At 39.6% G+C, this 17,675-nt stretch overlaps 1 protein-coding gene across 19 annotated transcripts in view; it reads right to left on the minus strand.

Moving 5' to 3' along the window:
* Positions 1-17,675, minus strand: part of EIPR1 (EARP complex and GARP complex interacting protein 1) — a 137,995-nt gene that overhangs the window by 34,727 nt on the left and 85,593 nt on the right. For 6 of the 19 annotated variants that reach the window (XM_080387818.1, XM_080387819.1, XM_080387824.1 and 3 more), the window contains exon 9: positions 1-16,141. This exon is cut by the window's left edge. In XM_080387818.1, coding sequence (XP_080243944.1) covers positions 15,967-16,141 — 175 coding nt within the window. In that variant the 3' untranslated portion in view covers positions 1-15,966. The remainder of the gene's footprint in view (positions 16,142-17,675) is intronic. The other 13 variants (XM_080387809.1, XM_080387821.1, XM_080387815.1 and 10 more) reach the window with 12 other exon arrangements.

Raw genomic sequence — 17,675 nt, forward strand, 5'->3', positions numbered from 1 at the left:
TAATACAAATCAATTTATGCTCTCCTCCAAGAATTTTTGAGAGTTGTCAAGTACTGCTATGAAATTCAACCTTCTTGAAATATTTCCACATGGCTTCTGCCCTCCCTTAAGCAGTTGCAGGTACACAGCCAGAGACATTAGAGTTGGGTTCACTATCATTTTTGGGGTAACTCAGCTGAGTTCTTGCTCCATGGAAATGCTGGTCTCATGCACCAGAATATGCATTAAAAAAAAAAAAGACAAAGACTAGGAAATTAAATTAAACCCCAGATTTGGTCCCTTGCAACAATCTGCAGTGGCAGACTGGAGCAGATGAAGGGGAAGGCAAGAGAAAGAATTAAAAGGAACAGCAACTCATTCAAAGTCATTACATCAATATAAACTTACAACAGATGAGGCCATGAATCTGGATTAGGACGTATTTTCTTAAAATCAATTTATTGTCATTTTAAAGTTGATCTGAAAATTGTCAGACCTTTTATATTTTATATTTGTCAGAATCCTTCCTGTTTGAACACAGAAAGTGCTCAATGCCCAAAAGCTTCAACTATAGCCCATACAATCTAGAAAAAACCCAGGATCAATAACATGATATAATGTGGTAATAAAAGTTTCTCCCACATTAGACTAGAAAAGAGTAATACTAATAATGCTGTTGCTCCTCAGTATAAAAAGCTTCTTCCCTCTTCCCCCACTCTCACCTCAAGTGTGAACAACCTTGGTTGAGCTGGAACCTCATGGCTCTGCACCAAATGCTGTAGAAGTTTCTGCTTTATACTAAAAAAAAATTAAAAGTAATTAAACAAAATCTTAAACCAAGTTCAGAAATTTTATCTTTTTATTTTTTAAACTGAAGTCAACAAAGAAACAGAATACTGATTAAGTATTTTACTGTGTCCAGTTCTGGGCTCCCCAGTTCAACAGAGACAGAGAAATGCTGAAGAGGGCCCAGCGGAGGGCTACACAGATGATGAGGGGACTGGAGCATCTCCCTTGTGAGGGAAGGCTGAGAGAGCTGGGCCTGTTTAGCCTGGAGAAGAGAAGACAGAGGGGACCTTACCAATGCCTGCAGATGTCTCAAGGGCGTTTGCCAAGAGGATGGGGCCGGGCTCTTTTCAGTGGTGCCCAGCGACAGGACAAGGGGCAATGGGCACAAACTGCAACACAGGCAGTTCCACCTGAATGTGAGGAAGAACTTCTGTACTGGGAGGGTGCCAGAGCCCTGGCACAGGCTGCCCAGAGAGGCTGTGGAGTCTCCTTCTCTGGAGGCATCCAAAACCCACCTGGACGTGATCCTGTGCAACCTGCTGTGGGTGACCCTGCTTTAGCAGGGGTTGGACTAGATGGTCTCCAGTGGTACCTTCGAAACCTGATCATTCTGTGATTCTGCAAAAGATTACCTTTTGGTGTATAGGATATTTAAGAATAATTTTGTAAATTTTGGTGAGACACACCATTAACATTTTTTAAATGAAACATGGATAAGTACAGGAAAAGATTAAGCACTCTCTTTCTTGCTATTAATATTTTGTTAGGTACTTTTTTCTCTTTAAGCAGACAGTGTTAATGATGATACTCCAAAGACTTACACACAAATCTACCTAGATTCATGGATCCATTGACTCACAAGCGCGAACCTCAGCTCGTACACCTTGGTAGAAGAGACATAAATATTTTACAAATACTGAAACTAAACTAACAACTACCACAGCCACAGCAATGGTTTTGTCATCATCAATGAGCTTTGTATCAGGCTCTCCTTCCCCTGGTTGTACTTATATTGTGATGGTAGTTTTCATACATACCCCAGAAAAGGTTATATAGTTTTCACTATCCAAATACAGACATACACACACGTTTAGTAAGTCTCTCAAAAATCATTATTTGAAGTGTGGAGAAAAGCATAGCTCTAAGTAACGAAACAGTTATTTACAGAGGTCAGATCGCACTCCTAGGAAAGGCAGAAAATCGCTGCACTACATCATATCAAAGACATCTAACATCTAATCCATACGCCACCTCCATGCAGGCCAGCAGAAATGCTTCAAGACTATGAAAGGACATGGCCAGGTCAGCAGTATCACCTCTTCAGTTCCCATCAATCCAGAGCAAAGACCAAGGAGGTAAAAGTTGTGCGGGGACTATGACAGCCACCCTGGAATCTACTGTCCATGAACATGCCTTTTTAAATTCCTTTCTTCCTTTAGTTTCACTCTATCAGTGCCAATTTCCACCATGAAAATTATCTGCTATGACAAAAAGGGTGTGGGTTTTATTTTGTTTTGAACTTGCTACTTTGTATTTTCATTGGACGCATTTTGAAAAAGAAAGGTTCCTCACTGCTCATTTTCCTCCTCAGCATTTATTTCTCTTCAAATAATTCTGTTTTATGAGCTGTATCTCATAGTTCCAGAAATAGTTAATATACATGCAGGGATATCGCTAAGACTGAAAGAGGTTTTTGTACGTGCGTAGTGAGGATTAAAGTTTGTTTTACCTGTTCCATTTACCCACCCTCTCCCAAACTCTTCAAATCAAATTACTCTCAAAAATTACAATAATTTGGAAACAAGGGTTTACAGACACAACCAACCTGCAACCTAAATTACAATTTTTAGCAATTAATAAAAGCTAAGTCAAATGCTTTGCCTCTTGTTGAGGTGTGGGTGCCTTAGGCAGGCAGTGGTAGGAATAGAAACCACAAAGCAGCTGTGTTCTTCAGAAGTGACCAGTACACATGGACACTTGCGGACCAGGTGATTACAAAGCCTATGGGTAAAGTGCCCACATATTTTTAAAGACTTCCACCTAAGACCCTTCGGTAGAGTTTATATAGGTGATATATCAGGCTGAAAGTTGATACATTATTCAAAGATAATTGAAAGGGGCTCATTACAGAACTATAAACAGCCATGCACACAGGATATTTAGTGGCAGTTAATGCTTGTCCTCTTACAAAATGCCTTAGGTACAAATAGCTGTACTAAGGTAAACGGCTTGGCATTCGGAGTTAAACTTAGCTCTGTGAGCTTTCATGTCTAAACGTAAAGTATCTACTTTGACCAAAGTTCTGCAGGTTTTAAACTAAAAGCATTATTTTCTGCAATGGAATAGTCTTGGCACCTTAAAAAAAAAAAAGTAATTCAGCTGCTTTAGACTTCCCCAATGTCACCTACTATGCTTAAACATTCTAGAATCAACAGCTGAACAATTCAAAACAGCAGAATTCAGCCACGCCAAAACTTAAACTTCACCCACCCGTGACTTCATTCCCCAGGCAGTGACTTTGCAAATTCTTTTTCAGGAGGTGAACTAAAGCAAATGGTGCTGGATTTGTAGTAAAGGGCACCTCTCTAGCATTACCATTTTTCACCAGCAACACCTACAGCTTCCCATTCCACCTATAAAGGAAACTGCCTACACTGCGGAGGAAGAACCAAGAAATATTGGCCTGCCCTGACATTAAATCATTATGGTTATGACAGGCATTCCTACACATGATGCATGTGCAGCTGCAAATAAGGTCACTCTGTTGTTCTCCTTGGCAGTTAACACTACGTGCTGAACATCTTGACTTCCATTTTAAATTTACACTAGCTTCACTCCCTTAAAAAAATTAGATGAAAAATTTGCAAAGTAATTAGATTTCTATGTCTTATTAGTGAAGACTTAATTCACTACAATATATTTCACCTTTCTGTGAGCTACTTTAGCAATGACTTTCACATATTCAGAGCTCTCCATACCACCGAGCTCCAAACTGATTTACAAACTTTGGATATTATTATGTACTGTGACAGTAAATAAGAGTCCTTGGATTCAGAGGTATGTTAGATCCAGACTTCCCTTTAAACACCCACATTTTCAGGTAAAAATCAGAGCTGCTGGGCTCACCACAGTCACGGTGTATGCACAAACCAGGTCAACATCACGCGTGCGGTCAGTCCTATGCTTTTAACAGCACACCACAGGCTTCATCAACAGCCCGGCACAGACATTGTCCACGTGCTTCCTAATCATTACAATTACTGCGAAAGCACAGAAAACCTGGCAGTGTATACACACGCATTGCTGTCATCAGTTAGAGCAAATCAGTATGGCACTGATAAAACTCAATGGCAACAAGCTTTTTTAAAACAGAGAGGGACTTGGGTCTTGAAGAACCTGCCTCTGCCAATTACATGAATTCATTTTAGCAAGCAGTGCTGTACTTTCTAAAAGAACCTCATTAGTTATAGCTTAGCATTAGCTTGGCTACATTCGGAAAATTAGGATTCAATTCACTTGCCTATTTGCAGTAGTATAGCCTAGCAAGGACAGGGTTCACTAAGAACTACCGTTGAAGACAGTTTAGTGAGAATGTGCTGATAAAAAATTATTATTTAAATAATCTCACTACAAGACAGCATTCTCTCATCATGGATGCTGGCCAAGTGCTTCCAATATTTTGTGAGTTAGTGCAGCCAGAGGCAAAAACAAACCCAACAGTTACCAGGAGGATTTGTGGGGCTTCCCCTGGTAGCTTCCTATCCAAGTTTGATGCATGCTTTGTGAGATCTGATACTACATGTGGCAGGGCTGCTGCTAAAAGGGTCACCATGGGATTATTATAATGTTCACTGAAATGGAAGCAATTTATTACATACTGCAGTAGCATCGCTTTCATTCAAATTATAAGAGGTTGCAACTACCCTTTTAAATCTGCTTTGCTGTTCCCTCTGGTACCAGCTTACCTTTAAGCTTCTTGGAAAGATGCTGCCCTGCGAAGCAGGCTTTGGAGGTTATACTAAGAACAGAGCATTCAGCGAGTACCCTGTTGACCTCCCAGAGCATGCAGGGTTAGAAACATACATCTGCATGTGTAAATTGGATTTCCCCAATGACCTAAGAATGGGATGCATCTGCAGAACAAGTTTTGCACTTACTTGAATATTATCATAAAACATTTACATGACTTAATTAGATTATGTAAATGCTTTACTCCAATTTGAAGCTTTGAAAATCATAATGTCATGCTCTAAATTATGCAAGTACTGAAAATGCTTTTCACAGCAGTAGAAGCAAAACCACAAGTGAGACAGTCTTGCCACATGTCCTTTTGCTGTTCTCTACTCAAAGACCACACAGAACGCATTACTGTAATCCTGACTTTTTCTATTAACATTTTCTGCACAGAATGTAGTTATTTTGTGCCCTGATTTTGTGCTAAGCCCCAAATCCAAATTTGATTTGGAAAATGTTCTGTGGTTTATATCTACCATCCTGACTAAGCAGCAAATTTTGCACAATGTCCTCCCCATCCTTCTCTGACACAGCACGCACTTCACGCCGAGGGGACCTCAGCAAGGAGATTCGGTAGGAGTTATTCACTGATGCGCCTTCCTAACTGCTGAGCAGTGAAAAAGGGAAGTAAATGAAGCCTTAGAAAATGTTTTTCTCTTGAGTTAACTTACTTCTACTATACTCCAGGATAGAATAGTGCTGCCACAATACTAAGCACATCACTAATAGATTGTGCACCCTACAGGATATTCTTTAAGCTATATAAAACTGGCATTTATATGATCTACAGAAATAAGTTACAGGAGGTAGGGATGGCACCAAACTATATTGAGACAAAAAGAACCACCACCAGAGACAAAAGAGCCATTGTGAATTCATTCCAGGAATTAACACATAGTTACAGAAAAGTCACCGAACTTGGGTAGCTAAATTTTAGCAGGACTTCATTATTCAGAATATCACTTATTTTTCAATACAAAGTGAGTGCACCAGGTGCTCGATGTGTCTGAAACAGTTAAGTCTGATCTACCCCACCACACAGATTGGCATAATGGGCTCTAAAGCATGTACCACTTTACATTAGGGTCACCAGTCCTTCTATGCTGTCAAAATGTCTGACCCACAAATCCTACCAATTCCCTATATTCTGACACAGCCTCCAAACTGAAGATCATGGACAGAATAAAAAATAAAATAAAATAAACTTTATGATAAATCCTAAAATGTTTGAGTTCCAAGGCAAGGGTACTTTGAGAATAACAGCTCAGTGAGAGATGTATTTCTTCCTGTGCAAGCGTAGGGCCGTTCTCCACCACGTGGTGAAAGGACCCATCATCCCATAGCTCTTCAGCCACAGGTGACCAGAGAATAGTTCATATGCAGGCCAGGTCGTGTCATATGACCGTCGGTATACCCATACTGATACAAACTATCTGGGGTGTTATCCCTAGTGGCAGCCCACATTGCTGACTCACCATAATATAAACCTGCCCATTTTTATGTTGCGCAGATTAGGACTCTTGGGAAAGCTGCTCTCTCAGCAACGCTTTGTCATCAATGGCACGCTGCCCAGCTACGGTTTCGACTTTTGAGAAAGCTGATGAGTTGTGAGCAAAGGCTGTATGAAAGTCTATGGGGAAAAGCCACACACGATAAACATAAAACTGCAGACAGAGATAATACTGTTTGCAGTAGAAAACATTAGCAGCTCAAGGATTCAAGAGGGAAAAGACACCAAAATGCAAAGGTATAAAATTCTAATGGGATAAACAGAGCTGGAAGATGGCAACTTTACAACTCTGTTCCAAGCAGCACGGAGGACAACCCTTCCACAGTTTACTGACGCCTTCCTGGCCAACAAAGTTCACTTCGGGTGTCTTACCAGACATGGAGAATACACTAGTGCTAGACCCAGTGGACTGTTAAATTTTTGCCTGTAACCTGCTTGCAGAGTCTCCCTTCACATTTCAAAAGATACCTGAAAGTGACTAACACAGCGAGAGATGCAAGCCACTGGCTTTTCCCACATACCTCCCCTGCTTGCAGCTCTCAGATTACTATAAGTATCTTGTTCGTGACAACAAGAAGATACCTGTCTGCAACACCCTAGCTCTACTTGCTGGGCTTTCCCATTCTCTACCGACCTCAGCCAGCCATCACAACACTAACTGCTCACCTTCCTGTTTTACAGTGCCCTTTACATTCAGTACTCTTTCTAGGACAATCCACCCAGAATGTCAATCCTTTCTCAGCTATGTGGGAAAGTTACAGCAGACAAATGATAAACTTGTAGGGAAAAATCTATTTCTGAAGTTTTCATATAAAACTCTTCAGGGATGTGCAGGCACTCCCTTCACTGTAAGGACAGAACTGATGCTAACCACCACTCCAGGAATAAAAAAAATAATAATAATAATAAAAAAAATAAATATCACAAAACCCAGAAGCAAACCATTCATAAAACTTGTCACCTGAAAATAATTTGCTACAAACAAGTGTAAAGAACAATGCTCTCCCTACTGAATGGTAAAGTGATATTCAAACACTAAAAGTCTCATTATCCTTCCCAGCAGACATCCCACCATGCATAAACCAGAACTGACTCAGCCTCTGTCACGGGCAATACCAGAAGAGCTCACAGTACTTACTCTCCAGTTCTGATGGGTCTTAAGTCAGCTCATGAGGCTGTCATACAGGCTTGGCAGCAAAAGTTCCACAATGTCTTTCCTGCAGTAGGAATCCTTGAGATGAAGTTCCCAATCCAAAACTGCACCCTCCTATGGTTATCAGAGAAAATAAACTGAGCACAGCTGACTGGAATTATTCTGATTCAATTATTTCATGAACACTTCAACTAACCACATTTATCAGCCTCCTAAACTCATAAATCACAGCAATCTCTGTTGGGAAATTCGAAATTGATGTGGCCCCGCCTGAATCAGAGAAGGCAGTAGGCATCTGACAGCCTTGAGGAGCAGCCTTGTGCGAGTTGATTGGAATTTCTAGCAGTATTAATCTTAATAACCTCAGGTAGCTTCCTCCCCGCAGCCTATGTCTTTCTGCACAAGCAGCGAGGGAGGGGAGCACTGCAACAATTACTCTCTCGTTCTTTCCAGCTGACTCTGTTTTCTGATGAATATGAACATGTCAGTCATGCTCAGCCTTCATCCGGAGCTCTTCTCAGCCCTCAGCAATGACCAGTTCAAAACCTGTAGAATTTGAGTTGTGATTTGAGCCTTGAGGTATAGGACACAGGAAGAGAAATCAGAATACCTCCCAATACAGCAGCATGAAAACTTAAAAAGCAAAAGCGCTTTTCCCGCTGTCTTACAGGAAGTGGCTGTGAACTACAACAGAAAATAGTACAGCATTTATTTGTCATTCAAACAATAGACTGAAGATATTCAAACAGTATTAACACTGAATACAGATGATTAAAACACAGATCAGAAATCCACGTCCATCTAGGAAACTGAATCCAAGTAACTGTCACTTAGAACTGCCAGGATGGTCAGAACAGTTGTTGAAGCTCTCTGGCTTCACTTTGCAAAGGATTAAACAGCTCCCATTGTGATGAAGCTTTCATCCTAACAGACTTTCCAATAATAATGTAACTACCAGATCTCTCTCATTTTACCCAGACTGACTTACAGAAAAAAAGTACCAAAGTACCTATGGCTCCATCTACCTACTAGCTGCTATCAGCAGACATGTATGCACCCAAGCCTAACTCTTTTGTAGTTGCAAATAAATGTGTTACATAGCCACCCTCCTGATGATAAGGAAACATTCCTAATTTTAAGAAGATACTTACCTGTTCGTGCTGGTATATCATTATCCTGAGTAGCCTAATCCTTTTTTGGAAGCAGTTTTAGAGGGATAACTTCTGCTAAAAATATCAATATGTGTACACTGAGACACAGCCAAAAGTACTTGTGGGTGTTTCACCCCACAAACTGCATGCTGGAAAATAGATCATTCTTCACAATCTCTGCAACATCAAGTTCCAGGTACTCTCTCCAACCCCTGCTTTCCAAACATAGAGTCAAAAGATGGTTCATTACGCTCTTTAACCTAAACTCTTTCCCATGATGAAAAACTAAGGGAATGGGGGTGTCTGTGTGTCGGGGGTCTTCATGAGTGTTTGAAGACAAGTTAAATTTACCATTATGTACTACATTCCACCCATCCACTTTGGAAAACAGCGAGGTGTAAAGGAAATAATACAAACATTCAGATTACAATTCTGGCTATTCTGTGCAACACAATAAATAATCCGTACTTCGTTGCATGTATACTATCACATCATTTCTGGTATTTGCTAGTATTTTGACTGGTGTTTACAACAAAAAACCTTCAAATAAAACATTCATAGTCTGGCTAAAATTTCCTTGCTCTGAAACATATTTCCTTATCCAGCTCCGTGCACTGCTGTTCCAAATAGCTTCAAATATCAATACCATTTCTGCTATTTTCCAGTCTGTCTTGTCTTCTCAGTCCTCTGCAAAGTTTTAGAAACTGGCAGTGGTTCAGAGAATTTGTCTGCCAAGTCTATTACCACCCAGGATTCAGCTCATCTAGACTTGCCGATTAGTATGTGGTATCTTTGGGTTTTCCAAGGTTTCCCATACTCTTCTAAATTCATTCCATTTAAAAGCTTTTCTATAGTTCCTCCTGCCAAAATCCCGAACTCGGGGCAGCATCAGAATAAATGGACAATTTGCTGAGAAGGTACGTTAGAGGTCTTCCCTGCTCAGCCCAGCTGCTTGGCATCTGTTGCTATAGCTCCAGGGCAACAGCAACCCACATATTTGCCATGCATCTCCACACTGGGAGCTTGGCTCCTGGATTTAGTAAGACTCATCCATCTCTTTCTCCCCAAAGCTATCTCTGTGCTGGAGCACTAAAAACCCCTTTACGAAGTTGGAGCTGCTGTAGCACCAAAAGCTGTGGCATCAAATAGGGGATGATTTTCTCAAGAACAGCTCAAAATTCTTTTGCTGTAAGGTAAGTCAGTGTGGAAGGGAGGATGCGCTTCAGATACTTTATTAATCATATCTAGTATCTTGAGTTGTTGTCACGAGAACACTCCCCTGAAATTATAAACAGAGGGATAAACAGCGTCTGTCATAAACAGATGCTTTTACAGATCTAACTAGTGTGACTCAAGAAACAGCCCGCCTGAAGTTTTCCTCCTGCCTCTCAGGATACTGCTCCCTTGGGTTGCTTGCCCAACCTAACTTCGCACTGAAACGGACTGCAATTGCTCACACATGCAGTTACAACCTGACCTCTGAAAAGAAAAATGACTAGCTAAAAATCCTAACCCCTTAAAACCTACAAGTCTGGACTAATAACTCATGGATCAACAAGAACCTGGCAGCAACTATCCCACATGAACCACCTCCAGTATCAGAACTAAAATGCTGCAATATAAAATGATAATTCTCTAGCATTTAAATCAGTTAACACAGGTAGAGTAACATAGTAAAGGTCCTTAAAATTCTTCCATCATAGCCAAAACAAGCAAACAAATATCCTTTTCTTTTTTTACTCCTTACCCCTGTATCTTTCTCTTCATTTACTGCCAATTTCTTCTGTCTTTCCTGTTTCTGTTTTCCAAACTGATCTTTCCCTGATCTTGTCTTTTTCAATTCACTTTTCACTCTGTATTTGTCAGTCTTCCTTTTACCTTTTCTCTTCCTTTGTCTTTTTCTCCAAATCTCTGTGTGTCATTTTCTTCTCACTTCACTAGCTCCTCACTGCCCAAAGTGGCAGGTAGAACAAGCAAGAGCAATGTGAAAATTGTTCTGGAGGGTATCCACAGCTTCACACCCAGCAGCTACCTTTATGGGAGGGCCAGGCTTCTCTAAAAACTGATTTGCACTTTTCTCTCAGTCATTTCACTTGCTATTCCAGAAATCACAGGCTTTCTGCAGCCTGCAAATCAGGCTACCACAACAGAGTGTTAAGCACTTCCCCCATATCCCCTAGAAAAAGCAAAAAAACCCTCAACATCCTCTGTGAATCCAAATGACAGTTCTATAGCACTATCAACTTGTATCCAAACACTGAACTTAACAATTATCGTTACCTAGTTCTCACTGCTTCATTTATGTCAAAGGCGTATCTACCTCATGGTGTTTTACCATGTCAGACTATAGTGAGATGATACTATTGAAGGCCATCTTTAAGCTGCAGAATTTCAGCCTTCAATACTACAAGAGGTAGCAGGTTGTAAGATTTGTGAATTCCAAATGATGAGGCAAATATAGAACTAATGCCTTCTGTTGTCAGTTGGGAAGTACAATGGTCAAGCAGCTTAATTCTTTACAAAGCACTGTTTTCAACTAATTTTAGTGTTGAGCATAATCCAGATCATACGGCTTCTTATTTCCACTAATTTATCATCATCTTGCCACTCATATTGCTTCTTATTTCCACTCACCTTTATGAAACGAAAAGGTACGATGTAAAGAGAATTGGTCTAGAGCAAGCTTCAAGTCTACTCATGCCATCCAATACATGTTCTTCATTAATTCTAACGTTGACAAGCAGCTCATTAACTGCACGGGCCTCAGTACAGGTCAGGCTAATTTTAGCGCTAACACCACAGGCAAAGTCCAGATCAGTACTGAGAGGTTTTGCTTTTTGGTGTTCAGTGGTGGGGTTTTTTTGTTGTTTGGGTGGTGGTGTTTTGTTTTGTTTTGGCTGGTTTTTGCTTTGGTTTCTTTTTTAATTTGATGTTAGCACTATTTCTGGTTCAACTGAAACAGATTGTTGCATCAAGCTTCACATTAAATGGCCAGGACTTCTATAAACTTCGGTCAGTTTCATCTAGATCGTGCTCAAAATCTTTTTAAAAATATTATAAATTCCTTTCTCCTTCAATAACTCACTTTCTGTGAAATCAAAATACCACATCTCAAGCATTTTCGTAATTCCATACCAGACACACATATTACATTGTGATAAAGAAAAGATTTGCAGCACCAAATATGGAATAAGACAAATTTTTAAATTGCAACATTGACAATCTGACATTTTCAAGGAATACCATAACTCAACTCTTTCAAATCCAAAACCTATTAAAGCTTCTTACCTGAACACAGTCTGCAAAGAAAAAAAAACAAACCAACATTTATGAGGCGTTTGTTTGAAAATACAACAATTACTTGCTTACCAATGCTGACAAGCATCTCCATAAACAGCATTCTCTATGAGACAGTGAAACAACCCAAGTGCTGTGAGAAGTTAGACCATGATTTGAATTTCCACAGCAGTGATGGACTCATTGCTGTACTGCTTGCCTCCACAGTCTTCCTTCCTGCCAAGGAGTGTTTTACAAGAAGAGTTTCCAGAAATAATACTGGGATCCTGTAAGAAATTTGTCTGAGACATGAGCGTTTTCTGAAATCTCCTAAAACACAACTTACAACCAAAGTAATCAGTTGGGAGAGAGAAACACGCAGGAGCAACATGCTGTCTCAGCACTAGAGACAAAGCTTTAGAGAATAAATTATTTTTAGCTTCTATTTTCTACCTTTACTGGCAAATAGCACATGTCCAGGGAGGTAAGTAAAGACTGGACCAACACACAGGGATTTTTTGCCAGTACTCTTTGCAGTGTTCAGCAATTCATGATTCAAGAGGATTTTCTAAGCCGGAGATGCTGCCTTTACATTTAGCAACCTTTAATGGATCCAGCTTTCAAATACTGGTTCAGTTAGTTTCAAGCCATATAAACTTTAACATTAATGAGATTATTTTTTTGGTTCTTTGTTTGTTTGTTTTTTTTTTATTGTGGGAAGGGATTGTTAAAGAGGAGTGCCATAGCTCACCTTCACACCTGTGGATACCACCTCGCTTTGAGCCACCACATGCAGATTCCATTTAATAACATCTAGTTCTTGTATCAGGAAAAACAGTGAACAGTCAGTCCCTATTCCTTCTCTCCCTCCACCTCTTGTGATTTTACAGACTTTTATCATCCCGTCTCAACCATCTGCCTTTCAGCCTATTTATCCTCATACAGGTGTTGCATGCTACTCATCATTCCTGTCATCCTGCTCTAAAATCTTTCCCTGTTTTACTACACTAGGTTTGAGATGGAAGAAACCAGAACTACACACAGTATTCAAGATACACATACACCACAGACTTATGAATATGTATTATTTAATGGATTAACATTGCTTTATTTTCTTCTCTATTTGCTTTCTAGTAATTCTCATTATTTTAATTAAAAACTTAACCTCTGTTCAGCTGACTCTTTTAAAGACCTATGAAAATCCTAAGATCTTACTTCCAAGTAGTAAGACATACACCGGAGGTCCCCAGTAGTTAAATAAAATGACTGTTTTCTCCCATATCCATTACTTCACAGTTTCTGCACTGAATTTCATCTACCATGTTATAATCCAGCTACAGCATGTGACAAGGCCCTTCCATAATTCTTCAGTCAGCTTACTACTCTTAACAGTGTCTGCAAACTTTGCCGTATTTCTATGCAGCCCTTTTTCCAAAAAGGTCATGAGTATACTGTGAAGCACAGGCCTAGGCACAGATCCTTGCAGACCTCATTGGTAATTTCTTTTTGCCATGAAATGTGATGATTTATTCCTGCTTCCTATTTCCTATCTTTTAATCAGTTATTTAGCCATCTTCGAACCCTTCCTCTTATCCTACAGCAGCCTGCTTTCTCTAAGAGCCTGGGATGAAACCTTGTTAAAAGCCTTCCCTTTCTGAAGGTCATTTCCATATCGCTGCCAGTGCTGTACATATAGCGCAGATCCTCCTTTACAGACAGCTGAAAATGATTAAAACTTGGCCCTTCCTGCTCTCTGGATTCTGCTGTAATGCGTTTCATTCAGATTTGACCTGCTATTGCCTTCCTTCCCAGTGTTCATCCTCTCTGTTCTTCCCTATTGAGTGATACAAAGATTTAACAGAACTAAAACAAAACATTTTCTGATATTATTTGCTTATAGACCCTTTCAGCTTCTACAAGTTTACAATATTAAAGGACATACAGCCACATAAAAATTAGTCTGAAATCTGTCCTGCATTTATTACACATTAAAAACCAAATCAAATCCCACAGAGTTGTGTAATTTCCCATCACCTTCACACTGCAAGCCATATACATTAACAGACAATAACATTTCATTAGACCTTTATTGCTAATATGAATAAAGTTTTTTAAAGTGCTCTTCTGCATACTAAAGATATACTGCAGGGTTGTCTGGGTTGGTTTTTTTTGTTTGTTTGTTTGTTTTGCTTTTGCTTTTGTTTGGGAGTGGGGTAGGAACCCAACAAGGTTTTGTGTCTGAAGACTGAAAGCTCCATGTATAAGCTGTAGCCCAACCAAGGATTTTGATATTCAGACAACTGAAGCACTACTGATTTGGAAATATAATTTTTCTTACACTATACAGATGAATAACTTGTGCCTTATTACAGATTGAGACAATTTGAAATAGCACAACTTCAAAATCTTAACGCAAAATATCAGATGATCAGAATTTCCAATGAAGCATTCATTCTGGAGCAGACAGGCAGCATCGCAAAACAAACAATAGTACAGATGATTTAATTGTATTACTTCACTCCTATCAATTCTTCCAAACATGCTCGTTAAGAAAGCCAGAAATAGAATTCAAATTTCATCTTTTCTGGATGTTTTGGCCTATAGCAGTCAGTCATGCTCTCAAAGCCTGATCTCACAGAAGCAGCTGTATATACACAACAAATCACATTTGGACATGTTTCGATCCAAGAGTGGGTAAGGACAAACAGAGGTGAGCAGCAGGCTGTCCCTCAACACTAACAGCAACAGTTGCCATAGCAACGGAAGGAATCGCGGGAAGAGGCTGGTATTGATCTTTCCATCCGTTTGTTGCCATTTCTTCAGAGCGGTCTTACACAATTCTACCACAACCAACACTGTTGCACATACCCAGCTTCTGAAGTTTATGGGAAATCTAATAGTGATGAAAAGGCAACAGGGAATAATTATGGCTGCAGTTACTCTGAGTACACAAAGAACAAGCAGCAGAATTTTCATCTTAATGCAAAAGGAAGGGGAGTGTCAGTATACAGAGGCACATTTCACCATGCCTTCCATCTACATCGCAAGTTTTCTGTGCATTCTCCTGCAGGGCAGCATCTGCCTCTTCTCAGCATTTGTAACAAGACAGTCACCAATACCTAGGTCAGATATTGGAAGGAATAGGATACAGCAAAGGATATTTTGTGCTTAGTTGAAAGCCTGCTGCATCATGTCAGCGTACTGCAGAATGGCACAGAGCCAAAAGGATAAGAAAGAGACTACTTACAAATATTAAAGAGATCTTGCAGATTAACAATGGCATAGCTCCAGAGTCCCTCAAAATATATTACAGCACAACTACGTTCTAGAAACATGGGATAATACATTACATGAGTATATAAGAGATTTCAGTAAAGACTAATATTGTTTCCAATAACAACACATACCTCAAAATTGCATTTAGTTTGCAAATTACAGGATGGTACTTGGTTGATACTACCATAAGGCTTAAATGAAAACTGTATTTTGAAGGCTTCACCTTCACAATTAACATTTCTTCTTAGGATATGCAAAATGGGAGAAAAAGTATTTAAAATATTAGACTTAATTAAGAAAGCCTTTTAAGACCATTCCCAGCTATATTTATAAACATTGAAAAATGACCAGAACAGCAGAAAGTGGCCCTATCTAAGAGCAGGCAGCTGCTTATATCTGATAGATAAAATATTCTTGTAAATGAATAAATCACTTCTGCTACATGCACCTTACTTTGTCCAAGTTTTATATCAGCACAATAACACCCCTGTAATTCACTGTATTAGCATAAAACTGAAGTAATAAAGCAATAGTATGGGAAGTACCCAGTATCTCCAAAACTTTATAGTTCAGTGATTAGCCCCTCAAAAAAAAAAAAAGGAAATCACCTAACTAGCACAGCCTTCAGAAAATGCATCACACGTTTCCAAGGCAAATACAAAAGACAAATCTAAATTGTCTATATTACTACAGATATTCTCAACAAAATTTTAACATTTATACTTAATAAAAATAGATCCTGAAAAAAAATCAAACCCCTAAACAATACCTACCAGCTGCATACATCAAGATAACAACTCCACCATAATCCAAACAAATTATAAGAGTATGTGATATTTAAGAGCTCTGGGAACCCTGTTAATAACAAGTCTCCCATCATAACTTAAAGAGGCAAATAGCCATGGGTCTGCTGAGGACCATTCAACTGCATATACGCTATCTTCATGTTCTTCATAGGTAGCTATTACACTGTCCTGAAGGGGCTCTTTAATCCTAAAGTTGAAAAAAAGAAAAAAAAAAGAAAATTGTAAGGATCTGTGAACACGGTTGATTTTAAAAGGCAATATTAAGTGTCACTAACATCTACATACGCAGCCTCCCATTTAAAGTTTTAGAATGCAGTAGTAGGCTCTAAGGAAATATTTTATACCAGATGTCTGCATGTACCTATGGTTTAGATAACACAGCAGAGTCAAGTCAATGTTAAAGACCCCATTTGCAGGGACAAAGTACCTCTTATTCTCAACTTCAGTGCATTTCCAAGTCTCTCAGAACCTACGCTAAGTACCTTTCTCTCTCTGTTTAAAGCAAGTTAAACTAAAGAGTATGATCTAAATGCACTTAAACACATATGTTTATCAACATATTTTCTCTCACCATGCTCTATCCCTTCCTTTCCCCCTTTGTTTTGAACTGAATTCTTAAAATTTATATATAATCTTATTAAAGAGTTAAGAAGTTGCAGTCCTTCACATCAGAGCCTCTCCTGTGCTGCCATCCTGGACTTGTTCCCTCCAGGGTAATGGAGGGGAGATGGAGGCACCACTCTGAATGCTTTTTATCTCCCGTTGCTAGAGATATAGCAACATTGGATTCTCATCTATTATTGTGTACCTCACCTCCCACTGCAGCACCCAAGCTCCTGGTTACCTAGATCATGAGAGACAGGCAGATTCTTTTTTGCATTGCAAATATGTAAGAACGGATACAGGCAATTCTCTGAAGTCCAAACCATCCAAGACTCATTCATTGATTGCGTTCTGCTAGCTAAGAACAGCCCTTCTTCCCTCCACTTATGGAGCCAGTCCCTCCTCTCAGAGCAACAGCACAGCACATTATTCTGTAGCTACAGGGTAGGTGAGTTTTCAGAGGATGACCTTAGAGCTCCTTTACCCACAGAGGATCACCTCTGTCTGACAGGAATCGGTCAGCCTTTCAGAAGCATCCCCCTGCCTCCCAGAAACAGCCTTGTATCACCGCTGCAACCCTCCTAACAGAAAGCAAAGCCGAAGAGGGTTGTGATTGCCTCTCAATCATTTAAATGGATGCTGCTACTACAGAAATGAAGTGTTGTTATTGGCCGTTTTTGCCCTTTACAACTGGTTCTCTGAAAGCACACATCTCTACAGTTGCAAAGCGTACATGGTATCGTATTTGAATCGCAGGCTACCTCAGCTCCACCTAGCCAGCCTAACCAGCTATAAATCTAGCATCGCAATTAAAATCCAATTGAATTTAATTAATAAACCAAAAGCAGTCTGAGAGTGCAGAATAGCTTCAAATATTTAGTTTCAAGGACTTTTATCATTTACTTATACTACATTTAAGGTCAACTAACAAAAAAAGGTCACAGCACAAACAATGAGCATCCCCTGGTTAATTGCAAAGAGTAGGCTTGTTTTGCAGTTCTCCTGAATATGTACTTTGATATAAACCATCTAACAGCAGAGAGCTAATAAACACACACATACACAGACACTTCATCTCCTGCAATGTGTTTTTCTAACTTCCTGTTAACTGACGTGCC

The sequence above is a fragment of the Falco punctatus genome (genome assembly GCF_963210335.1).
Source record: "Falco punctatus genome assembly, chromosome: 5".
NCBI classification, from domain to species: Eukaryota; Metazoa; Chordata; class Aves; order Falconiformes; family Falconidae; genus Falco; species Falco punctatus.